Source organism: Diadema setosum, chromosome 5 (assembly GCF_964275005.1).
Source record: "Diadema setosum chromosome 5, eeDiaSeto1, whole genome shotgun sequence".
NCBI lineage: Eukaryota > Metazoa > Echinodermata > Echinoidea > Diadematoida > Diadematidae > Diadema > Diadema setosum.
Genome location: NC_092689.1, coordinates 40,684,883 through 40,712,191, shown reverse-complemented (window position 1 = coordinate 40,712,191; position 27,309 = coordinate 40,684,883). Strand labels below are relative to the sequence as shown.

At 38.0% G+C, this 27,309-nt stretch overlaps 1 protein-coding gene across 5 annotated transcripts in view; it reads right to left on the bottom strand.

Moving 5' to 3' along the window:
- LOC140228708 (protein phosphatase 3 catalytic subunit alpha-like) overlaps positions 1-27,309 on the bottom strand; it is a 108,676-nt gene that overhangs the window by 69,180 nt on the left and 12,187 nt on the right. For all 5 annotated transcript variants that reach the window (XM_072308983.1, XM_072308984.1, XM_072308985.1 and 2 more), the window contains exons 2-3: positions 18,123-18,323; positions 15,494-15,618 (exon numbers count right to left, since the gene is read on the bottom strand). In XM_072308983.1, coding sequence (XP_072165084.1) covers positions 15,494-15,618; positions 18,123-18,323 — 326 coding nt within the window. The remainder of the gene's footprint in view (positions 1-15,493; positions 15,619-18,122; positions 18,324-27,309) is intronic.

The window sequence follows — 27,309 nt, the reverse complement described above, 5'->3', positions numbered from 1 at the left end:
CATGACAATAATGTTGACTTTGAAAAGATTAATACCAGTAATTCTCATTTAAAATCAAAATAATGTTCAACTTTATCTTATACTACAAACTTCATCTTAATTGGAGCATTTGGAGCATGGTCAGTTCAAAGATGCTAGCCATGTGCAATCAATCTGATTGCTGACTGCACATTTTGGAGAAAATACATAAAATGTAAAATCCCTCTGCCCCATTACATAGTTCACTGTCACTGTGCAGGACAGAAGTACAATTTATAATCAACAAGACAACATCAAGCCACTAGCCATCTATAACCTTTTTTTTTTTCATAACAGTAACAAGAATTAAAGTGAATGAAACTAGCAGTAGCAAACCTGAAGTTCTCCAACAACATATCATCATCCCATGATGACATAACAATACTCTCTCAGAAATGCGTTGATCTTGGGAGTGGCCATACTGATCTCGGTATACATTGACTTTGTGGATAAAGGAGTACAAGTTACAGTAAAACGATGGTGAGTTCTTGCTGTCGCCTGATGAAATACCTAAAAAACCAAGCCTGCCTCTCACTTTTTATCACATCAGCGAAATTTCATGATCCTCCTTAATGCTGCTTTCATCAACGCTCCCATACTAAACTGAAATTTTACACACCTACTACGAATGTGATCTAATACAGCAAGCTATATAGTTTTACCGAAGTTTACACTCTCGAGAGACACAAATTTATGTGTGCATGGGACTGATAAAAAGCCCTGGCTCAACTTTCCAACCAGCTGCAAGCCAAACAGACTGCACTGCGGTGAATACGAAAAGCGCGCACTTCCACTCGGCTACCCAGAAGTGGAAGAGAGAGGTAAATACACATACACACTACCGAACCAAAAATCTTGATGTTCCTGAAGCTCACACTTCACATGTGTTTTTGCAAGTGTAAATGGTGGAATCAAAATATCGCAATATTAAAAATCGCAAAGTTAGTAGGTGTAAATGCAGCTATTGTGAGAATTGAGAAGGACACAGCTGATCTGGGGCCCCATTTCATACTGAGGTTTGCACTCAGAATTACAATAATGGCTGTTTTTATCGGAACAATAATAAAACTCACAGGAGATTGGTTCTTGTCCAGCTGCCACCACAGCAGCAGCTGCATGCAACAACCACTGGAAAATTACAGGAAAGCTACAGGAGAGTAACAAGGAAGTTATCCCCTTGACTATTGACACATTAATTTCCAAACATTAACTTTCCCCTCCTGTGGCTAACGGTATAACTTTTTATGAAATGGCTTGCTTCTTTTTTCTGTCTATGGACCGATTCGGTTTGGGCGCTGTTTTTCATGTTAATGTCTTTTTCAGCCGTAACTGAGGGGCTTCAGTTTGCTTAACAATTTAGTTAATTTCAGCACTGACACAGTGTCAATGCACCTAACTCACTGTACATGACCCATCTTTCCTTCATATGTTGGAAGCCCCCTGGTATGACTGACATAAGATACAGTGTTTCAAAACCAAATCGGTCTATTTCATCACCCTCCCCCCCCCCCTTTCGTCTGCATCACAATTCTTTCTGGGTACCACTTTTTATAAAGCTCTTTTCATCAATTTAAGTTGCAATAATATTGCAGCTTCTATGACAGCAACTACACAACAACCAACCAATGTGAGTATTGGAGTCAAGACTATGGTAAAATAAGCTATAGCAAACTTCAGCCGTTACAAACCGCTTCGTGAAATGGACACCTGATCTTCAAAGTGCAGGTACAATTATAAATATACTCACATTATCTGGAATAGTCAGTATATGTCTATCTCCCTCTCTCTTTCTCTCCAATGAATAACATATCTATAGCTCTTCGACTCATATTTTTTTCTAATCTCACATATTTCTCAAGCTTGCTGTTCCAATATCAGCAAGTAACAATAAGAATAATCTTTTCTTTCAATGGTTTTTCCCTATACATATAATGTAAAACACAATATTTTTGCAGCATGAAGTTTTCGCGAATTGGAGCTGACGGCCTTTTTCACGGCATAAAATTTTCGCGAGTTGCCGCTAACATTCAATGCATATAGTGCAGACAAGAACTTTTGCGTGCATTTTAATTTCGCGAATCTTGGCTCTTGCGAAATTCGCGAAATTAAAATTCACACTAACATTCTTTGTTTTACATAATTTTTTCCCTTTCAAATATGTGTACACATTTTTTTTTTTTTAACCAGGTGACATACTTATCAAGAATTTACCTACCTCACTGTCCCCATCAATAATGTGAGGTACAAGTGTACAGTTATCAAATGCTTCAAAGCCACAGACCATCAGTGTAGAGTAGCTTTCTACAAAATGAATCACTCCTGAATAATTTCAGCTTGCCTGGCTATATTCAGTCCATCGTTTAGGATTCAGGGTACTAGTATTCCATACCAAGGGGGAAAAAAAATAGCGAGTGATTAATTCTGTCTCTGCAAGCATGGTTATGATGATCCCATGAAAAACAGGAAGAACACCTAGTCAAACATAAACAGTTGGGTGTTGGGAGAGGGGGGGGGGGAGTTTTATTTCAGAGGAAATTTCCTGTCATGTATCTAATTAAAACATTATGTGTATTTATGAGCTAATGTGACAAGATGAATCCAACATTTCCATCATTGCTCTACAGCAATTCTCCTCACTGCGCCTCACATCACAGAATATCTGATGTAATTAAACACTACTTTAATACTGATACTACAGGCAATATGTAAGATGAATCCTGACATACCATGTAGAGCCTGAGCATGATAAACTAGGGTCAAGCTCCAGAGCAGGCAGAAGCCTATCCGCATTGGCTAAATTCTATGTAGCACAGAAAACTGCATCATTCTGCTAACCGTCTACACAAATTAATTTAGCTAAAGGAAAATCATTCCCCCCTCCCCCCCCCCCCCCCCCACATTCACTTCATAAACCTCTACATGGGCACAGGGGCTGAAAACAATTAGATTCCACAGGCTCTCCCCATGCATTTCATGAAGTGGACAGGAAATTGACAGAAAGACAAGAGACTACAAGCCAGGGAATATGCATCCTACATTATTCACACAAAAGTCATCTTTCAACGTGCTTGCCCGGATGCCATCATTCTACGAGACAGGACATTCTATACTAGCTCTGTGTGTCTCACCTACATAGGATTATTTTCTTCTGCACCCCCCCGACTGAATTAGATGGTCATGACATGTTAGTTCATCTTGCCATACTGAACATTTGTAATTCTTCCAAGGTGGTTGAAAATTGCCTGTTGTGTCTGCCGGAGTCATGTTATGGAAAATCTTGAATTTAGAAAAAAAAAAATATTCCGGATCTCAATGGTAAGAGAAATTTAAGACATCTAGACATCAGAGATCTTTTTTTTTTTTTCCAAGATGCAAATTGAAACAAAATAAGAAATTATGTTGAACAATTGTGAAATTATGCAGCAATATGCTCACAGAAAACTCAGCACATTCAGTGCCATACTACCCTCATCATTCATCTCTACAGCATGTCCTAACAGCTAATCGAGATAAGTACTTAACATGAATTTGAATCAGTTGCATCAAGATATTTCTCTTCAACTTTAAAGCAGAAATTTATAGAGAATCTAGAAATATGACAAGTTTGATATCTACGGAAAGCTAAGAAGCTAGTTAACAAAACTGGATATCTTTTAGACGATGTAACTTTACCCCCAAACTGTTTTTGAGATTGAAAAACACCCAATTTCCATGACCACGTAGCTCCGTTCGCTACAAGAAACATCGGATTTGAGCGACGTCACCTAATGTGTATGAGCTGATTTGCCGTACGTCTATATGAGACCCGCTCTGGCAAAACCCGAAACTTCTCGGCAAATGTGATTTCGTGCTACAGCCCGAAAAAGGCCTATAAATTTCTTCTTTAAATATTCTCCATAAGCTGTAAGCTGAAGTATACTACTTTATAGTTAAACCTTTTCACTATGTCACTGTAAAGTCTGTCCTCAGATAACAATGTTATTTCTTCTTCTTTTTTCTTTTTCTTTTGAGTACACAATCTGCATATCTACTATATACAGTAGGTGTGTGCCAGATAATGTCTGAGCAACATGATGCAAAAATAAAAGGCAATGTAGATATATGGTCAGATATGGACATGCTCTTTTAAAGTACAATCAAAAGCTCGAGACAGAGAACAAATCAATATACCATGATGATGATGATGATGATAATAATGATGATGGTGATGATGATGATGATGATAATGATAATAATAATAATAATAATAATGATAATAATAATAATAATAATAATAATAAGAAGAAGAAGAAGAAGAAGAAAAAGAAGAAGAAGAAGAAAAAGAAGAAGAAAAAGAAGAAGAAGAAGAAGAAGAAAAAGAAGAAAAAGAAGAAGAAGAAGAAGAAGAGTAATGCTATAAAGTGGCATTACAACTCATGTCAAATGGAACCGTTTGGAAACCCTGGATAGTCGATTACCCATGTACGTCACATAAATTTGTTCATGATATAAATTGTACACATTAATGTCACAGCCGTGTCTTTTCCCATTTTAAACCCTGTTGCAGGAACACCATCTCAAATGGCCCTTAACATTGTGTACACACAAGTTACTGATGAGAATAAGAGTTGACCGGCCAAAGCCAAAGATATCTACATTATGCACCTTCCCAAAAGAGATTGTTTATTTGGAAAACTTGAAATACAAAGGCTGTTCTACAGACAAAGAAAACCTCTGAAAAGTTGGGGGGGTTTTTTCACAGCTGTATGACCTTTGAAGTTTATTTTGAAGTGTGCGCAAGCCAAGATAGATTACCAAAAATACCATTTGGAAATATTTTGCTTGAATTCTTTGTGAAAAACACCCACGATTTTTCTGGTAAATTTTCCTTTTCTACCTCTCTGCGATATCTATAGTTTCCTTGGGGGGTATTTTCTTTCTTAACAGCACAATTGTATCTTGCACAGCTTTATCATTCTAAAGATTACACAAGTGCCGACCCACCTGGTGTCTGCCCAACTAGAATGAATGTTCAACACACAAAAACAAAAACGACAAAAACAGGCACCAGACCATATTCACATGCAACACACAGAACATAGTCACTGCAACGTCATGTTCCTTTTACTGTACAATATCCGAAAGGGATGAATTATTGCACTTGGTAGCAGTGAATAATCAGCTGCTTTATTGTCATCCTTTGTAATGCAGTCAGACTGATCTTGACAAAACCATCAACATACAGATCAATACGGTGACAGAGGCAAGTAACATTTGTGCCCATAATATCTCCATACTTAATTTCAATCAATGGACTGGGGATTAAGCCTAGTGCCATCAGTTAGGAGCTAATTAGCTAAGTGGCACTCTCTCACACTCTCTTTCCTTCTCTACTAACAGGTTCAGCGGTAACATGAACGGTTGTACTGTAGTGCATGCCACATCATACTAGAATGTGAGTCGGGTTTCTGGGTAATGGTGATGGGCAGGAAAAGGGGAAGGCTTAATCCAGAGAACCTACTCCCTTTTCCTGCTCATGAATAATGCATGCCCAAGAGCAAAGCAAAAACAATCATATTTTTAACTCACATTTGTGTTCATGAGCACACAACTGCATGCATAAGGTTTGACAATCTTTACTACAATAATTAATCTGCATGAAATGAATTCATAACATACATCAATTTATTCAAAACAAAACTTAACAGATATGGGTTTTCTCTGCATTTTTCTTTGACGGTAGCACAGAATATGGTTTATCCTTTACATGTAATAATCATCAATAAAATTAGTTTTTCCTCAACTTCCACAAACAATGCCAATGCAAAAGGAGGGCAATTACTCAAAAAAACAAACAAACAAGCAAACAGGTTAGTTCATGTTAACAATGTTTAGGAAGTGTTGTTGTTTTGCTCTTCATGCAATTAACCTCTTTCAAACATGCAATTAACCTCTTTCAAACAGACAATGCTCTTTCAGGCAGACTAAGCCTAGGCAAGACAGCATAATGTTTCTCCTCAACTACAACCATGTATGGTTAAATTAGTTCTTCATCACTAGTTACGTTCACTAAAACCTATTACAGTATTTAGGTAGTAAAACTTTACTGCCTGCTTGTACAATAAAGTTAATTGATCTCAATGCAATGGCACACCACAATTATCATAAATCATGTGTCATTCTCCTAAATTTTATACATGTGCCTTTTTATGTACATGTAAGATTGCAAAATGGCCAAATAAATAAGTGAATAAATAAATAAATAAAAATAGAGAATAATGATAATACAATATTGATAACAATAATAATACTGATACTAATAATAATAATAATAATAATAATGATAATGATGATAATAATAATAATAATAATAATAACAATAACAATAATAATAATAGTAATAATAATAATAATAATAATAACAACAATAATAATAATAATAAAAATAATACCAAAAAATACACACATACAGGATGACAAATTAGGAAAGAGTATTGTACACTACAACAAAGTTGTCAGATGGACAGATGGGGTATTGTTACAGAAATGAAGGCCCTGAACTCTAAAACAAATTGGATATCCCGGAGTACAGGTTTATCCCAACGCTTTTAAATGCCCTTGTAAAGAGAGTTTCACCTATCATGTTCCCCCTTGATCTTGGTGCAATAACAGGTACCTAGCAATTCTCAGCTGAGGTAGTAATATTGGCAGGGAAGGCTGCAGTGTTACCACTACACAGGCTACCCTGGGCAAATAAGACTGTATCATAAGGTCATGGTGGCTCCAGCAAATAAAAGGCACGATGCCAAAAGAGCTGATATAACTTAAAGCACCAATCAATGAATATAAGTTTTATGGAAATTCCCAAACCTTTCTTCTAAATAACTTACAAGAGTATGGTTTAATTTCTCATTGAGGGTAGTATTTGAGATGAGACACAAGCAAAACTAGGCTACCCAAATTTGCTGCAAAACATACAGTATACTCTTAAAACCATCACTATACTTACAGTGTAGATCAACACACAAGTGCTCTTTCTGCATCAACGGAATAATGAAATCTTTCAGTCACTTGTCCAGTATTGGTCTGAAGTACAGTGTATTATCTGTGAACTTGAACTTAACACATGAAACTTAAACATAACTAGATGAAAAATATATTACTTGCCCAATCAGGATATCATTATCACATGGAAGATTAAACACAACCTAAGAAGTCATATGATGATGGTTTAAGTCCATATGCCAGTTGTAAGTATCCAATCATGGTTACCTGACTGTGTAGGACCATTGCACTCATTATGAGCATGTCTGCAGATACTGAGGTTTGTGGTGAAATGATACAATGTACTGTATACGCTATATATTTCGCGTGGGTTTTATTTTCGCGAATTTCGCGAGTCGGGAGCTATTCGCGAAATTAACAACACGCGAAAATATTACCTTCCAAAATGAATCCCTTGCCTTGACGATACAAACATTTTATGGCTTACCGAACAGACCATACTGGCTAACGCTAAGCTTGTTTACGTACATATAGCATGTCCACGTTTAACTACTAGTATACACAGCCCAGTCGCGGTCGCTGTGGTAGCATTCGTTGCTAGTAAGTTGAAAATTCACACTTTCTTTGCCACTTCATATTTTCTCTGGTCCCCCAATCGCGAATTTAACCACTCGCAAAAATGTGTGACATCGGCAATTCGCGAAAATTTATGTACGCGAAAATTATAGCGTATACAGTACTACAAAATGTTGATTTTAGAACACATGCAAATTGCGCGCACACACACACACACACACACACACATGAAGGTTTGTTTGTTTGTTTGTTTTTTTATACACAGCTGGGGCTAAAAGTGTACATACACCTGGAAGGAGAACAATTTTCCTCAAATTCTAACAACTTCTCTTATTCCTGTCAGCTTATGTTTTCATGAGAATATTTTATACATTGTATCTCTGCATAATGTACATAATAGAACATAATCTATCAAAACATTCAGAGGCATGTATAATGGTTCATGATATTTGAAAAAACTCAGGGGGTCAAAAGTTTACATACATGTACATTGTACATCAACCATTATCATACATCAATGGGCAAGTTTCATACAATCTACTCCCACACCTTTTCTTGCCACACTCTCAATCTGGAAACACTTTCCACATACCAATGGCCATTACAATTGAAAAGCAGTAAAGTGTTACTCCATGAAACCTGTCTTGCTATTGTGAGTTTGTGTATCAGTCAAGGTAAGGTGCATTCGGCATTGTTCTGCTTTTTTCACCTGACGCTACTGCTAATAACATTTACAATGAACGAAAGACAAGTGCATTGTTACTTCAGAGCAGACCCTTGTCAGTGAATGGTTAAGATAAATAAAGTGAATATAAAAATCCATGCAACAAATTTTGACAAAAGATACACTAGAATTTGTGATTTGTAGACCTTTTCACATAGGAGTAGAAGTCACCATTTAATGAATGACAGGGAATCTTCAAACTTACCCAAAATGAAGTGTTTGTTGCCACATACTAGTGGGCGTGTGGGTACTGGATGTAGCATGCTATTGGTGTTTCAGCAAGCATTATTAGCATCTTCCTGACTTTGCAGTAATACAATTTCCCCTTTCTTTATAAGATTCCCAAAAGGTTTCTAGTCATTCTTATATGGGACAATAATCCCAAGAAAATCATGCATTATAGAGCCTCTGACTGGTGTTCTACAAAGTTTTTTCAGAAGATGTTTCAATTACTTTTATACATAATAAACATTCTCTGTGATTGCATTTGTTGCAACCTTTCTTTGTATGTGAAGTGTATTACTTTTTTCCATAATCCTGCAATCATTTTTTTTTTTAAACAAAGTGTGGGAACCAAACATTAGTGTATACATGGTGCACAAAATAGAGTGCAAAATCGGGGGTGATTTTCCTTCCACTCTACATGTGGGACACAAACCTCCATTCCAAAACTGATCTTCAATGATTGATGTCTGGTATTGTTCCTTTTTTTCTCATGATACTACTTTTCTTTTAAGTGTCTAGTAATGCTGTACTGCACTGGACAACATGCTAGGGAAGAATGCCTTGCAAATGTCTCATGATTTGAATGGACACAATGTACTGAGACTAGATAAAATGAAGGCAATACTGCTACTTGTTGATGTTTGAATGTATGCAACATATAAGTTAACAATTATGTTGTACGGGTATAACACCTTCATTTTGTTTTATCATGAAACAAGGAAAAGTACAAATTACGCGGTGCGTAAAATATGTCCCTGCCGGAAGTAGCATTTAGTAGCAAAATGTACAATATCGGTAAAAAATCAAGGTCAAAGGTCAAAGAAGTCAAAGGTCAAAATTCTGTGTAGAAGTTTTGAAGCCCTCACCTAGTGCCATCACAAAAAGCAAACGGAATCAAAATCGGGTTAGAAATGGCGAAGGAGGAGCATTTTGTAGCCAATGTACAATATAGGTCAAAAATCAAGGTCAAAGGTCAAAGAAGTCAAAGGTCAAAATTCTGTGTAGAAGTTTTGAAGCCCTCACCTAGTGCCATCACATAAAGAAAATGGAATCGAAATCGGGTTAGCAATGGCAAAGGAGGAGCATTTTGTAGCCAATGTACAATATAGGTCAAAAATCAAGGTCAAAGGTCAAAGAAGTCAAGGGTCAAAATTCTGTGTAGAAGTTTAGAAGCCCTCACCTACAGACTGTGGTGCCATCACATAAAGCAAACGGAAATGAAATTGGGTTAGAAATGGCAAAGGAGTAGCATTTTGTAGCAAAATGTACAATGCAGGTCAAAAATCAAGGTCAAAGGTCAAAGAAGTCAAAGGTCAAAATTCTGTGTAGAAGTTTTGAAGCCCTCACCTAGTGCCATCACATAAAGCAAACGGAATCGAAATCGGGTTAGAAATGGCGAAGGAGTAGCATTTTGTAGCCAATGTACAATATAGATCAAAAATCAAGGTCAAAGGTCAAAGAAGTCAAAGGTCAAAATTCTGTGTAGAAGTTTTGAAGCCCTCACCTAGTGCCATCACATAAAGCAAACGGAATCGAAATCAGGTTAGAAATGGCGAAGGAGTAGCATTTTGAAGCAAATTGTACAATATAGGTCAAAGGTCAAGGTCAAAGGTCACAACTGAAATTCTGTGTAGCATTTTCAAAGCTCCCATGTAGTGCTATCATATAAAGCAAACAGAATCAAAATTGGCTCATAAATGACAGAGAAGTAGCAAATTGAACATTTTGATCACACACGGACGCACAGACGGACGGACGGACACACGGACACACACACGTACGGAGCCCGTTTCATAGTCCCCTGCTCGAACTCGTTCGGCGGGGACAAAAATATCATACATTTTTGTTTATCATTCACCTATTTCAGAGTATTTCCACAGTTACATTCAAATATAATTCGCTAATTTTTTCAACTGACTTCGTGTTACATTTGTGTATACAAAAGGAATGTACAAATTATAAAATCCCACAAAATGTGAGTATTTAGCCCTAAAATGGTGTAGCAAACTAGCTGTACATGTCGAAGTTGGGTGGAGGTGAGGGATGGGGGATATCTCACTCCAATTTCCCATGCATTTGCCCCCCCCCCCCTTCTCCATACTGCTAATTTCTTTTTTTCCATAGCAATAGATCACTTCAATAATAGATGAGGTCAGAGATGAGTCTACTCTCACAGGAAGAGTGATGTTGGCAAGTGGATAGGGAGTGTGATCTTTCTCCACCTGGCTCAACCCTTTTTCTCATGTGGATGAAGAGCAGCACAATATTTGAAGAGAGTCTGTATTATACCATAATATTGCAGAATAAATCCACAGGAAGGATCACTGATGCAACAGCCCAGAACTTGCTGAATACTTGCACAATGAGCTAGCCTTCAGCTCTCAAAACAAAGATGGGGGGGGGGGGGGAGATGAAGTTGACACTTTTATCACACAGAAGAGATTACCTACATTATACGTATTACCATTCTTGGCAAAGCAGGCGCGGGGCTACGGTGCAATTATCTCCCCCAAAAGTCGTAAAAGCTTTTGAATTCCTAACGGCTATCGAAGCCGTGCGAGAAGTGAGGGGCTGAAATCCCCGAAATTTCAACCTCGCGTATTTCCTAAAATTGTTGGTCAAAAGTCACGAAATTTTCAGGGCACATCTAGAATGGCAATATAATGCTACATACAAATTTCTGGCAAATTATGTTGCGTACTTTTTGAGATATCAGTACTTCTCTGTTCTGAAGGGCTGATGAAAGAGGCTCCGATTATTTCCCGACACAAGTCTGCTTCAACATGAATATGCATATAATTCACATGTTACTAGACTGTAGACTTCAGACTCACTCTCTGCGGAGTTTCGAGTTTGTGCAATGAGATATAATGTCGAAATCAAGACATATAAACTGGGGGTTTTGCAAGAAACGCTTGGAAACAGCAACTACGAAGCAAACGCGTCGAACATTACGAGCATGCGCAAAGCCTCGTGAGAGTGCGGTGTGCAGTGTATGCAGAACACAGGCATCGTGCGGGAAATTGCTGCATCGTGCGGGAAACTGAATCGTGCTTTTGGAGAAAAAACAAGTAGGAACCCTAAGTTTACAACCGAATTCACCCCTTTCGTCCCCATTTTATATGCTATTGAAAGAAATTTAGTGAGTGTAAATCATTAATTCTTGAATGTTATCCAAATCTTTGACCAAAAGAAGTCCTTTCTTTGCATGCCTTGACTGAGTTGAATTGACTTCGTTCTCCTACTCGTAGTGCATGTGTTATTGATTCTGACGCAACACTGCATTGCCCATTGTATTATAAGGTTTCCACGCTGGGTGATGGTCATATTAATCAGGTGCAGGCTGCCTTGCCCCTCACTCGATCAAGGATGGGTACGGAGTGCACTGATCAATACACTGAGTCGTGAATACAACGACGATTTGCAGTGCCCGAGCGTTGTTCGACCCTACACACATAACCGTGCGTGGGACTGCCCTTAGCAGGCAGTGCGGGTTTCAGCTACGTGCGGCGCGGACGTTCAAGGGTTTGCAAATCACATAGCTTTCGTCTTTTTCCCGACACAACCGTTCGCGGTAAAATCATGAAAAGATATTTGGAACAGATCTTATATATACTTTGCTGTCCAATATCCTGAAGTTTCGTTTTTGTGCAATCACTAGAAATATGAAAAATAAGGCACTGTTTGCTGATCAAAAAAAAAAAAGAAGTGCCTTGTTTTGGCTTCATTTTCACATATCAAATCGAGATTAATCCCAAAATGGTTATAATGACAGGTGAGGTCATCTTTTCTTCTTTATTTTGACGTTTAAATTACTTCATTTCGTGTTTTCTATAGCGAGATATCGCAGTTTTGCCGCGACCATTTTGTAGCGGTTTCGCGTAAAGAAGTTGTTTACTTTATGTAAATTAGGCAGTACTGCAGTGAAGCTTTTCGCGAGATAATTGCACCGTAGCCCCGCGCCTGAAAGCATGATACAAGTTTCCCTTCTTTCCAAAATAGATCCCTTACCATTTTTAATACTGTGATACTCACTACTACCCGTCCTGCTATTCATTAGGATACAAAAGAAAATGAAAGCAATTATTAGATTTGCAGCCTACTAATTACAAATAATGTTTTTGATGTTTTTGATATAACACCATACCAATACCAGCAAACAAAAGGAATGAAGCTGTACAAAATACACATGAAGGGCACAGCTGAATCATACTATGGTAATACATGTAGCATATTCTAATCATGATCTGAAACTGAATGGTAAGCTTCATACAGATAAACTTTAAACTATGAATGTGATGCTTTAACGGATGATAAAAGACTAAAACTTTGACTATAAAGGAACTGATGACAGGATGACCAAAAATACAGCCTTCATCACAGCAAGGAGCCCGTAGTTATTCAGATCATTCATTGCTTAGAATTTGTTAAAATGACTTTGCACAGATACATTTTGTTTTACACCATGTAAGCATTCTATGGTAAAGCAATGGTTTATGCTTCATTTATTGGGATGTATCTTTAAAGGGAAAAAACTGATGAACAAAAGTACTCCTTAGCCTGCTATCCCCTTTACGCTGTAACTAGTCAACACAAACTATTCATGCCATGGCATAGGGCAGATAATGCATGATGTATGCCTCTGCGTTATTCCACACAGGATGTTAATATCCTGTTATATCATGAAATACGGAAGTAGAAAAACCTCAAATACAGAATGTCTTCGGCAGGACATTAACCAAATATTTGAAGCAAGCATGATATTAGGATACAAAAGCTTGGGAGAAAAAAAAAAATACAGACCAAATGATGCTTCAAGTTTCATATCACACAAAGCGGAACTATACTTTCATTCTAGCATCAAGAAGACGAGTGTCAAAGGCAGTCTTCCAAACTTAAAACATTTCATAAATATTACCTGCAGTTTCACTAAGAAATGGAGAAAAAGAAGATTCAGTGTGAAAAACATTTCATAAATACTACCTGCAGTTTCACTAAGAAATGGAGAAAAAGAAGATTCAGTGTGATAAAGATGAACTAATGATTTCTCATCAATAAAATAGCAAAACTTTGCATTCCATCTTCTGCAGTTGACATGAGATAGCAACTACCCAAAAAATTACCCTTGTAATTGCCATGAATATATAAGATGTAGCAGGATATATTGCAGAATCGTAGGTTATGGATGCTTGTCATGCTACCACTCTTTATCTCATGCTTTCCTCTCATAGTGTAAAACACAACAGAAACATTCAACAGCACAAACTTCTGCAAGCCCTGATTACAAGATACAGCTGTATACTAAAGTAACCAATAAACCATAGCAGCAATTTCATCTCTCATATATTCATATATTTACACACACAAACACACACACAAACACACACACACACACACACAAATAGCTCATTGCAGTGTTAGTATAGGCCCCTACCTTATTGTTTATACAAAAGCTTTTGGTACAATTCACTGACTTCTTTTGGTAAGTCATCAATTTATACCTACTCTCAAACTGCCAGCACTCAGACATTGATGGATTTTAATAGTGATCAATACGAGATCATAGTAATCTATTCCTCAGGTTGGGGGGGGGGGGGGGGGGCTATGGATAGAGACTGCAGACATATTGCTGATTGATCTCCTGTCTCTTGCCACTGTGAGGTCTTGTTGAGGGTCAACAGCCTGAGAGCAATATTGGCCAGATGGGAATGATGTATTTATGGTCCCTGGAGATGGCCTTAAAGGAGGACATCAACTCTCGGAGCTTCTGTGTCATCCTACATACAGCACCTCATGCAAGACATTGAACGATGACAGCTCTGTCAGTGGATATGGATTTTTGGTTTTGTTTTTTATTAAAAGGAATAATATCAAAACTTTTTAATCTTTTCACTTTTGTAACATTAATATGGATATTATGCAAAATAAGAAAATGTCTTTAGAACCTAGGCAGTCAGTCCATGAAATATGTTCCCATTACTTGTTTCTTTTCAGGTTTTCAGGCATTCTTTGTATTTGGATTATTTCACCATGTAGAGAATAATAAAAGAAAGGCAAAGATGCTAACAAGTATATCCTTTACAATTATACATATCAGTAACCCATCAATGTTAAGCTGGTGAAAATGTATGCCTATCTTTATAATGCCACAATATTTTCTTTCCAACCCTCTGAGAGCAGATAATGCAGACTTGACTTCAATGAGCTTCACAAGAAACGACAGACTGAGAGAACCTCTTTATAATAGCTGCATTTGGCTCCTCATCTTTTTTTAAAATAAAATCATAATTTTATTTTGTGGTTATCACAAAGTCGAAAGATTTATCCTCCATCCAGACATTATCTTGGCAGATCCAGGGATCTATATCCACTTGAGATTTAACTTGGTGCAAGGTAAGGGCTCTTGATCAGATGGCTAGCCAAAGATGAAAGTGGGTCAGGAAGGTAACATGAGGCACATGGCAAGGGGAACAAACCACATTTAACCCTTTCTCTGCCATGTAGCAAGTCAGTTTTTCAGGTAGCAGAGAGCGATACACTGGATGTCCCCTTCGCCTGTATTGCTCGGACTGCTGCAAACCACAGACTTGCTGCACCTAAAAAACCTGTGACATCGTCTGTTTTTCATAGTAACTTTGGATCTAAATATAGTGAGCGTCCCCATATCCAATCACCTTTCTTGAGCCATTGAAGCCTCAAGTGGATGAAGTATTAGTAATTATCTCAGCTATTTCTTTGGTCACCTTAGCCAGATAAAGGAAAAAAAAAAAAAAGCACAAGAGCAAAAAAAAAAAAAAATCAAGTACTACAAAAAAAGCAACAACAATGTCTGTAAAAACCGGGACAATACTTGATATAACACAAGTTTCAGCTTGCTGACAAGCAAGAGGAAACCACTTCACAGCACACTCCAATTTGCATGTATGCTTTGAAGGTGCACCACAAAGCGTTACATTACATACTCACCTCTATGCTAAAGTACCCTCTGTCCACGTAGTCCCCTAAAAAAAGGTAGCGAGTTTCACGTGGATTGCCTCCCACATCAAACAGCTTCATTAGATCGTAGAATTGACCATGGATATCACCACATACTGCAAGAAAAAAATGCATTCAAAGTAGGTATCATCATATAATTTCAGAAGCTCATTTCCATTACTTAAGCTATATTACAGAATCCTACACAGTCTGAACCCTCAAAATGTAACACAGGGTGTCTTGGTGAAATTTTTGTGAACATGGAAATTTGTTACAATATTGAAAATTTGATATCTTTCACTGCTTTCAAATAAAATGTCAAAGTTTTTAACTTATTTTAGTACAAAAGTAGCACAATTTCTACAGCGATAAGTACGACCCAAAGTGAGAATGAGAACCCGATTACAAACTGTCAAAAGCAGTATAAAACTGTTTTGGCAGGTGTCTCCCCGCCGCCCCCCCCCCCCCCCATACCGTATACATCACTGAAGGTGACTAGTAGGCCTACCCTTTTCTCAACAGTATACTCCAGCTACTCTTGAAAAATAGGTCTTGAGCACAACTTTAAATCACAATCACCATATTATGTAGCATTTCTTCTGAATGGCTCACCAACTACAGAAGCATACAATCTGCAGGGCTTTTTTTCTGATTTGGAGGCCATAATACACTGCCATAACAATGCACTTCCAACTACTCTTACAAAATTGTCTTGCACAATTTAACATCAAGTTCAACAAGTGTATCAAAGTTGATTTGAATCGCCTGAAAACTGGAGAAGTTCAATCCACAAGCCCTTTATCTGGTTTGGGGGCCATAATGCACTATTACCACGGCAATGCATTTTTCAGTACTTCTGAAAATGTGTCACACATAATTTTACATTGAGCTCAATATGTGTGCCAAATTCTGTTTGAATTGCTAGAGAACTAGAGAAGTAGTTCGATCCGCAGGCATTTTACCTGACTTTGAGGGCCAGAATGTGCTGTTACCATGGCAATATACTATTGAAAATGAGTCTTGCACAACTCTACATCGATACATCAAGCTTTTTATGTGTGCCCATTTTCTTGTAAATCACTGATAAACTGGAGTAGAGGTATGGTTCTCAAGTCTTTCACATGATTTTGAGGGCCAAAATGTGTCGTTACTTTGGCAACGCACTTCTCTGCTACTCTTAAAAAAAGTGTGTCTTGCATAATTTACATTGAACTCAACATATGTGCCAAATTTTGTTTAAACAACTTGAAAACTGGAAAAGTTATTTAATCCACAATCCTTTTGTCTGATTTTTGAGGGCCATGATGTGCTGTTACCATAGCAACACACTTTCTACACATGTAGCACTCTTGAAAATGTGTCTTGCACAACTACTTTGAGCTCACCATGTGTGCCAAATTTCACTGAACTGCCTGAAAAGTGAAGAAGTAGTTAAAAGAGTTGTCTGGCCCACAAATCTTAGTATGATTTGTATTTAAAAATCTTGTTGCCATAGCAACATATTTCTTACACTGTCAAAAAGGTGTCTTGGACGACTACATATAAAAGCAATCATATGTCCTAAATTCCAACTTGAAAGCTCACACGCTGAGAGTAGTTCAATATTTTGCACCATTTGTATAAAAAAAAAAAACCTGTTGCCATGGCAGTATTTTTCGATACTCACAAAACAGGTGTCTTGCACAACTACACATAATACAGATGTGCCACAATTCAAATAAATTGCTTTACAGAGTAGCTTGATCCATAACATTTGGTGTGACTTTCATGAAAGTCTGCCATTACTGTAGCAATGCATTACTTGATACTGACAAAAAAATGTTTTCAATCACTTCATTATGTGCACATGTACAGAATCCTAAAGAGAGAAATAAAAAGTGATAACTTGCATTGTGGACTTTCATATTGCTCTTTTTCAATGAGATACAGTGTCAATATCCTTCATTACCCTATATGAGGAATATGACAATTTTCTCTAGACCATAAAATCTATAACAGTCCACTTTATACTGACAAATACTGATTAATTTTGGTTTTTATGACCTGACAACAAGCAGGTCAGCTAAATGTCTCTCTCTTTCTCTGAGGGAATGAAGTTGATTTTCCACACTCGACTGGATGAAAGATTGTTGAGATTTAAAAGCATGACTCACTGATGGCTCAGGAGAGAGCATGAAAAGAATAGTAAGATATCAGGGGTGGAGGCTGAATTGGGAAGGGACATGGTGCCATGTTTCTCTTCTATCAGTGTGGGAATATTCCTCAGAACGAGCTAACAAACAAACAAACAAACAAAAAACCACAACAGCAACTGCCCTTCCTGAGTGCAGAAGAATAGAACCTTGAGGATGGGAAGTGCCCTTCAGAGGATACCCATTTCATTTGAATGCCTACCCTTAGAGAAAGGGAAGGGGCATTCTGATTCTTGGTGGGTGTCTGTTCCACAACAAATAATGCTCATTTTGCAATATCATCTCCTGCCTCGAGACTACTGACTGATCATTTCAAGGGACAGGAGAGAGATGGAGAGGGGGAGAGAGGCTTTCCCCCCTGAAGTTGTCCCTCACCAACTCTCCCAAACTCTCACGACAGGAAAGGGGGGGGGGGGGGAGACTCTTACCTGTGACAGGCGCTTCTATTGTTAACATAGTACTTTCGTTCCGTAATATTTCTGTGCCTTCGTTGATTATCCTCAGGGCCACCTCTTCTTCTAACCGTCCCTCCTGGAGAAAGTGCTGCTTCAGGACCTCTGGTCGCGGCTTGCCATTGCAGTCATATACCTCCTTCATCGTCAGTCTGTGCTTGGGCGGATGAGGGACCGCTGCAGGGAAGAGCAAAGTGAGAAAAGAAGGAATGACATAAGTACATCTCACAAAAAATAAATAGATAAATAAATAAATAAATAAATAAATAAACATGATGATATGGGAAGGAACCCTCTGCCCATCATTACTTCAACTGGGGAAACTCTATAGGCCTGTACCTCATTTTTTGATGAAACACTAAGTGTAATATAAATACAGCTACCACACCAACAACCACACAACAACCATGACAGAGCAATGAGGACTAAAAACTTACTACGACAGCAACACTCATTCTAAATTACAATACGTGCAAATCTCTTAATGAAGCAGCGTCTGATAAGCTAACTGTAGTATCTATACTTGTTACAGACTCACAAATATGGTGCTGTCATTCATTATAGCTTGTGAGGATGATTAAGATGCTCTCTAAAAATTATTATATTCAAAGATGCTTTCTCCAATCTACAACAGTTACTCATAACAAGCCTATGCTGCTGGGTTCTGATTGGTTAATGTTGAATTGTTTGATAACATGATAGAATAGGAACATAGTATTTTCACCCAACTAAAAATACCAGGCATCTAAATTTATGACACATGTATTCTTTGGATGACTACATGTGGAGAGAACCTCTCCTGAACTGTCTTCCATATAAATAGTACTGCAGTGCAGACATTACACATACTTTTTCAGAAAAGAAGTCAAGCCCTTTTGGCCTTATATGAAGAGGTGCATGATCCAGTTTTATGCAACTTCTGAAATTAACTGTTGTCATGCTTGAGTCAACAGTACTCAAAACAGATTTTTGGAAGTCAGTAAGTCTCATCATTAACTTATTGGCTTCGTAGGTTAAAAATGAAAAGAAAAAAAGGGGGAATAAACTGGAAAAAGAAATGTTCATACAAGGACAAATGCTTAGTGCCAGCAATAGCCTCACATCATGGTCTCAAGAAGTAATAGGCTTATCCATACAACTATGAAGGAGACAGCGACTGCAAATTGCTGGCTTTGAAGGAAGAATTAGACAAACAATGCTCAGTCACGCTCCAGCTCCAATCACACAGCGAACAAGAGGAAGGTTACGTGACAACTTCAGGTAGAGGACAGAGCCTCAGCGGCTCCCCATTGACACAGCTCTCAACAAAAAGGCCAAGATTAACCTAATCCAGTTGTACTCATGGGCCCTGATCCACCTACCCCCCCCCCCCCCCTTCCCTCTCCACTCTTGTGGTCACAAGTGACTCTTCACATTTGATGTGGGCAGGTGGCAGTGGCCAGTCATTGTTGATGAAGACAAGCTTTCAAGCCATCCAACTTCTGCATCCCACCTGTACCCCTTTCCTACTGACATTTCTTGTTCCACCCTATCTGATTTGAGAAGGAAGGAGCTGATCATTATCCCTGATGAGTTTCTCAATGGCCCTCTCTGGCCTACCACAAGTGACAATCATCTGCAACAAACCTCTTTTAGAAATGCATCCATATTGTCCAATTCTGATAACTGGCTGGCCATGTTGTACTTGTCTGGGCAAGAAAAATGTGTGAACTTTGATCATCTCTGTTGATTTGGTATCAAAATTGGTGACAAAAGGCTGTTCAAATCTGGCACACCCATGACAACATAGCCTTAAAGCTTCTCTTTCGTTTTCAGTGCCCAGTATTTGCAGTTCACCATCAACTTTTCACAAGGATTTACTTTCAGAGAGCAACGAGTAATTGCAGTCAGTTGGTCACATCCATATGAACCTAATGAATACTTTCCAGTCTGTTAAATAGTAACACCTTTATATGTACAGAGCCAAAAAAGCAATGATGCTCTATCCTACCTACTAAATTTAACTCATTTCATACAGTTTTTTTTTTTTTTATTAATACCTGTGTTGGCTGCAAATTACCTAGATTTTTAAGAACTGAACCAGGACCAAGCAAAACAGATTTCTTCCACCATCAATTAATCTTCCGGTAGGCACATTTTCATTCAAAATATCCATGCTACAGCAAACACAAATATGACTGTGGCTGATGTGCATGTCTACATCAAGTTCAAAGACCTTTCAGTGGTTCCACCATTGGTTGTGCACCATAGCAGCATTGAAAAAAAAAATAAAAGCATTGAACAATAGAGTTTGGAATGGTTACCTTGAAAAAAGAACAATGTTCATTTCATTCCATCAGTGAGAAAATCACATCCCAAGTAAAACAAAACAAAAACAGTTCAAACTAAAATACACAACCAATGAATGCATGTATGTTCAGGGGAAGAAAATCAATTGTCAGTGTTTTCCGAATGAATGTACATCAAAGTTTGGCATCTTAAATATTTTTCATGGATAAACCTGAATGCTGAAAACATTTTGAGCTCAGAGAAATCTTCCCTGGGGCACTTGATACACTGTATCATGCAATACAATGTAACAATCATGCTAGATCTTGACTGTGTTATGAGTTTGTTTTTGAAGATGTGTGTTAAAGGCATAATTTACTATTTGCAGATGAAACAAAAACCCAGCATTAGTGCCTCAAATATTTCTAAAATGTGAGTTAGGGATAGAAACAACCGCTGTAAAAATCTGAATCGGTAAAATCGATGCTAAGTATTGTAAAATATACAAAAATGTGAACATTAGTTATAATAAAAATGTTTCCAGACTAAACCATCTACAGTTAGTTTATTGAGAAAAATACAGATATCTCCTTATATTTTAGGCTTTATCGCGAAAATTGTATATGATAGGATTTTTTTTGGCACAAAAGACCTACACATATGCATTAAATGTCATATCTTGTAAAAAAATTTAAATCACTGTTCCCGAGGTAAACAAGACCTTTAAGACTGCCATCATTAAAGTTAGAGCATGATGTGAGGTTAATAACTTCTTTTTTGAATCTCAAAAAAAAAAAAAAAAAACTTTCAAATATTGAGAGGTCTAAAAAAACAGACATTCAAAATCACAACCATGGTGTGATGAAAACTTCTGTTTCCCGCTCTACTCTCAACCTCTTGCTTGCACAGCTCCCCCCCCCCCCACCCCCTTCTATTATGGGGTGACAATCTCATTGATTGTAACTACAACAAAAGACTCATGCTAAACTCCAGGAGTGTTTATCTGCCTGTAAAAGCCGTGGATTAGGACAATGGTTTCAGAGCATAGTTGCTACCTCCCCCTGGACCCATGGTGCGCTGAAGCAGCACAATGATTTCAATAACAAAGAAGATATTGAGCCCTCCTTTATTTGTGCTATTACTGGATCTGCATGCATCCAAGGTAAGGGCGATGCCCCCTACCACGATTAGAAAACGGGTGGTACCTTCTCTTGCTTTCATTGTCTTGTTCATAATTATAACTAGTTAAGGGAAACTGGGCTAATTCAGATGACAGTATTGAGGCACTGACTTCAAATACAGCTGTCAGTGGTGAATAAAAGCAGTGACCTGTGTCATTGTTACTTACTTGTACACTGTGCAAACTCTATATGAAATAGTGATATAAATAGTTGAAATGTGGCTTGATATATCTTGCTCAAACTCATTCTCTTGCTTGATTTTTCCCACAGGATATAAGGGCAAGAGTTCACACAATGCATTGGCCCTCACTAACAACCGAGTTGGCCAGGAGAGGCATATGGACCAAAATTGCTTAATGACTTTAGTATTGATCCTGACTTGAAACAGTCAAGGCAAAAATATTTCAGAAAGGCTGATGTAATTACATGGGCAAATGGCCTGCTCATGATGAATGGGGGAGCAGCAAGCCACCATAGGCATTTTAGCACTACTTTGCGGTGTACAATGTGGCAGGGGAAGTCTGCTAGCTTCAAAAGAATCCCTGCATATCCTTAATGACATTTTTTTGTTTCAACATCATGATGGCATTATACCTCACAGACTGGAAAAAATAATCAATCACACTTGCCTATTGAACAAATGCATCAGTTTCTTGTAAATGTAAAGGCCAACTAACTGAACAAACTGTTAACCTCCAATGCTTATTTCTGCCAAAATATCAACTGACAGAACCTTCAAAAGCAGACTTCTACTTAACATTAATAATTAAGCTAGGTTTGCAGGGCCCCGTTTTATCAAAAGATATAATCGATTATAAATTTCCGTACCACACAGCCTGTCATAGACTTACAGTTGAAATCAACTATATAATCAATTTTAACTCTTCATATACAGGGCCCAGAACTTTATTCAAACCACTGTTCATGATTAGATCATCAATTATGCAATAGAACATGCATCACTGCATCATTGAATTTAAACTGCTGTCATCCTACATTGTACACTGAATTAAGATCTAAGCATTTTATTTAGAAACTCTGCACTTATCTAGAAAGAAGAAAAAAAAAAACACATCGTAAACATGCATCATCAGATAAATGGGAATAATAAAGCAAAATATCTCAGCTCATTGAGGGTGCAATGAGGCCTGTATGGATTTATACAAATCGGAGGGTAATCAGTAATCGCTTAAGACTATTATCATCTTCTTATGGAGGTTTGTGAGATTAAATGGACTGCTCATACCAACAAACCTCTCTGGATCTCTTCTTCCACCGATAAGATGTCCTTCTTTATTATTATGGAAGAAAGTAACACTTCACTGAATATACAGGCCTGTAAAAGAATAACTCCCGACATTTAATGAGCAGTTAAAAACATATTCCTTTTGCAAGGAGTTAGAAACTAAAAACTAATACCAATGCACATACATAAAGATATAAAAACTGTTGAGTTCAGTAAGTAAACCCCTCCCCCATTCCCACCCCGTCACTGAGTGAATTTTCTGAAGTTTTACTATCTGTCACAAAGTCTGTGTCAACAATTTCACTATTCATAATTTCAGGGCACAACTTTTTATTCATTTAAAAGTTTGGTTGTATTCAGTAGCAAGTAGGTTGGGTTAACAATATGATTGTTCTTGCTTTTTTTCCTGCACATTGAAAGTCTCAGAAAATAACTGATTTGGGCACAGCAAATGGTATTCATTTGAATCTCTGACCAATATACTTACACTGTATACTGGAGGCTTGCTGGACGAAGAGCTACACAAGTGGATGTGTCTTCTAATAAGTCATTTATGTTTGAAGTACATCAGGGATCAATGTACTCAAATATTCTTGTTACTATTCAATGTCACAAATTAGTTCCTACTCTGATACATTGTACTCAATGGTACCAGCACAAAGAGTGTGACGAAACCAGCAATTCATTTGACATAATACTATGGATGATATTTCACTTCTTTGCACCCCCAGAAACACACTGGAGGCTACATACGTCAGGACACTACCACCTTTATTTCTAAACCTAGCCACTGTACATACACAGTGGCAGTCCATAGCTCATCACAGGTAGCACTATTACATCTTGCCACACATGGGTACTTGCAGACATCCACTCAACAGGCAAATGAATATTGCAGAAGTGTTCATAAGCAGTAAACAAACCATAATACTGGGAGAGGGGAAACGGTGGATCTTGGGAGCGAGCCTATTATCAGCACTTACTGCGTATTGATTTAACCAATGTATGTTAGTTGCTATGACAACCAGCAGTAACAAAACAGTTCAAGGCTATTTCCTTCCTCCAACAGCAGTCATCATTGATTGCCATATCAAATTGGGTGCCCATGAATTTTGTTCTTGTTTTCCAGGCACAGCAGGAAATTATTCCAGGGATAGAACTACGCAACCAGTGGATCAATGAATATAAAACCCTGATGCTACATTCATCAATAAATGTTTACTCTCTTTATATCACACATTATGTACAGCAATGTTGCCACTCCTGTTTGCACTCCCATCCAGTAATATCATGCTGCTTTTTAAGAAAAGCACAGTTCCACATCAGCAATGATAAATAACAGTTTGGTAATACTTAGTAATCTTCAATGCATTATTTGGGTCACAGTGTTAATGAACAAATCTGCTTGGACTATCAATCAAAGAAGAACTTTGGTGCAGATTAAACAATTAAAAAAAAAACTGAAACAAAAGAAACAGAAAAAACACACTTGTACTTCATTGTCATACTGACTACTTCACACCAAAGCAGCAGCTGCAGGACACGATGCATCTGTTCACATCACATTCTACATGTATCTGCTGCATCTAACATGACTTATAATGAGGGGTTGCCTTGCAGCAAATTGGGTTTTAAAAAAGAAATAGGACACTGGATATCATACTGATTCCTCTTTCTTTTTATCAGACTTTGGCAGTAATAACTTACATGAAACGAAAATAAAATTGTTAATCTGATGAAAATGATATTGTATAAAACAAATGTACTCAGAAAGAGAACATGATCTCTGATAGTGTGAAGAATTTTGGTGCCAATATAAGGGTACAATGTAGGTAGTGATTTTAGAGAAATGGTTTATAAAAGATGTACACTTTTACAGTTTCTAGAGATTCAGACATAAACATAATACACAGCTAGATAATTGTGACATCTTTGCAGCAAACTGTTTTTATCTTCTGAAGCTTGCTACATCCTGAAATCCACAGATGGCAATATCTTTGTACAATATTCAACGACACAAAAACTACCATTACAAGTTGTTCAGGATAACTTCATAACCAAGATGTCAGTTCTGACCTGCCCCCTCCATCCACCCCTCCCCTTTCTCCAACTATGTCCCCAACAACTCCTCCTACACATCCCATCCATGCAGAGACAATTACGCTTGAAAGCCATTCATGATTATTTATGAATATTATGGACCCAGGCAGACACAACCCATACTGTAGATGTACAGTATATAATGCATTCACACAACGCAGAGCAATCTTGCATGAATATATAACCCTGTGCAGTGGGCCAAGCAGGCATACGGCAGGCGTACGCCGCAGCAGGCTGCGCCAAGCCAAGTCTGAAATGCATTTCTTGAGTGGGTCTGATGCCTGACTTAAAAACTGGCAAAGCACTCAAGTCTGTGGAATATTATGTGAGTGGAAAGAAAGGTCAGCGCAGCCAGCCGGCGGCAACCGTCCACTTTTGGCATTCAAGTCAACGATGGAATAAGCCCCACTCTGATGCACTGGAATAGAAATAGCAATGGCCAACCTCAAATGTTGCCAGATATTGATTTATTTACATGCACAAGAAACATCATAATGACTGCGCATTAGCAACACTAGGTAACCTACATTTCCTCCATTTTTTTATTCTTTTATAATCGTGCAACCAGTCTTACCCAGACAAGAGCAGGGCTTTGAGCAAGGTCGGCTGTCACTCAATTCCATTACAGATTTTTCATACAATAGATACCTCTTTCAAAGAAACATCTATAGGATCTTCACTTGAAACAAATTAATGTCTTAAAAACAGAAGTATAAAATTAGAGACTTGCTGCCATCTCTTTCTACTACGACCATCCTCCTTTTTTTTTTTTTTTTTTTTTTTTTAGTACCGATGCCTTGACAGCTGCAGGTCATGAAATGTACCACAGGTTAACTGAGGTATTAATGTATATAACAATCTTTTGAGATTGTGATAGTGATTTTACGTAGCAGGAAGATTTGAGTAACCCAGAGAGTTACACTGCAATCACATATCCACAAATTGATCAGATAACCATGCATGCACATCTTTACACAGCAAAGGTAAAGTTTGATGAAGATGTTCCCATGATTCAAAAGATCCACTTTAAACTATCGAATATTCATTCACTAGGCAAACAAGTGAAATTTCCAAGATGTGAGATGCAGTTCCCTGCATATGGAGTCTTGACTCATTCATTACCACAAAGTGTTAGAGTGTATAAACAAATGGAATGGAATGGAATGGAATGGAATGGAATGGAATATAATAAAACTAATATTTTCCTTCTCTAAATCGTTAAAATGTTTGTTCCTGTATTCATAAAATTATCTCTCAGTTGTGGGGGATGGGGGTCTAGAACATCAAAAACACATGCCAAGTGTTACTCGAAGTGATATTTCAAGCTCAGTGAATCGAACTGGCGGAGTTAGATTTAAAAAGGGACATGTGGGAGGGCTTATTTCACAAAATGAATAGCATAAATCACAGAATGGCTTCCAGAATAAACATCCCCACAAAGCAAGTGTTCATTCATCACCATGGCTCTGCCCTCCTCTCATCCATGGCAATCAATGTAAGCTGCCAGACATGGACGGCCTGCATTTGTTACCTGCAATTTCATTTGCATGGGGAAATTGATAGCATGCAAATGTCAGCAGTGACTTGGCTTGGCTGGCCATGTCAACAGTCAAAAGTTGTTGTTTTTTTTTCCCCTCTACACTACACAGCGAGCAGGCCAACGCCAGCTAAATTATTAGCTCGACGACGTTTGTTCATGTTAGCCGGCATTTAGGCAGTCCCGGTGAGGCCCACACACCAGCACGGCATTCACTCTCTCTTCTACGCAGAAATTGTTTGTTATATACTGGCTGATTAATCTGCGCTTTCAATCAATTATGACTATATGTGATTTGCCTGTGTAGCCACACGGTGTATGTTACAAGTACTCTGCCAGGATTAGAAACTGGATCGGTAAAATATCATGTCTGATATGTGGCATGACATACATTGCCTCTTCTAGATCTGCTTTCACTGCTACGGGAGGGTGTGTATATTTGGTGTGAATGTGCCTATGAGTGCATTTCATGTGTATCTGTGCATGACATGTGGTACAACTGTACGTGTCTCGTCTGTGTACCGGTACATGTATGTTTGAAACTACAAATGCACTTGACACTGTAAAACACAAAGTGTTTTCATATTGAAATAACACCATCTTTAAATTTTAAGCACATGCTGCTTATTTTTCTCTTGAGAGTCATATACACTGTGCACAAAACTTCTAACCAGTTCTGCGGCAGCAAGCTAACCAATCACCATCCTTCAGAATGGTTAACTGCAAAATTAGCTCATGATTTGGGATGAAGACGAACTGCACTGTTCAAGTACACCTGCAGCCACGACCTACCCACTTAATTTATGACCTCGGGGCAGCATCTAATCAGAT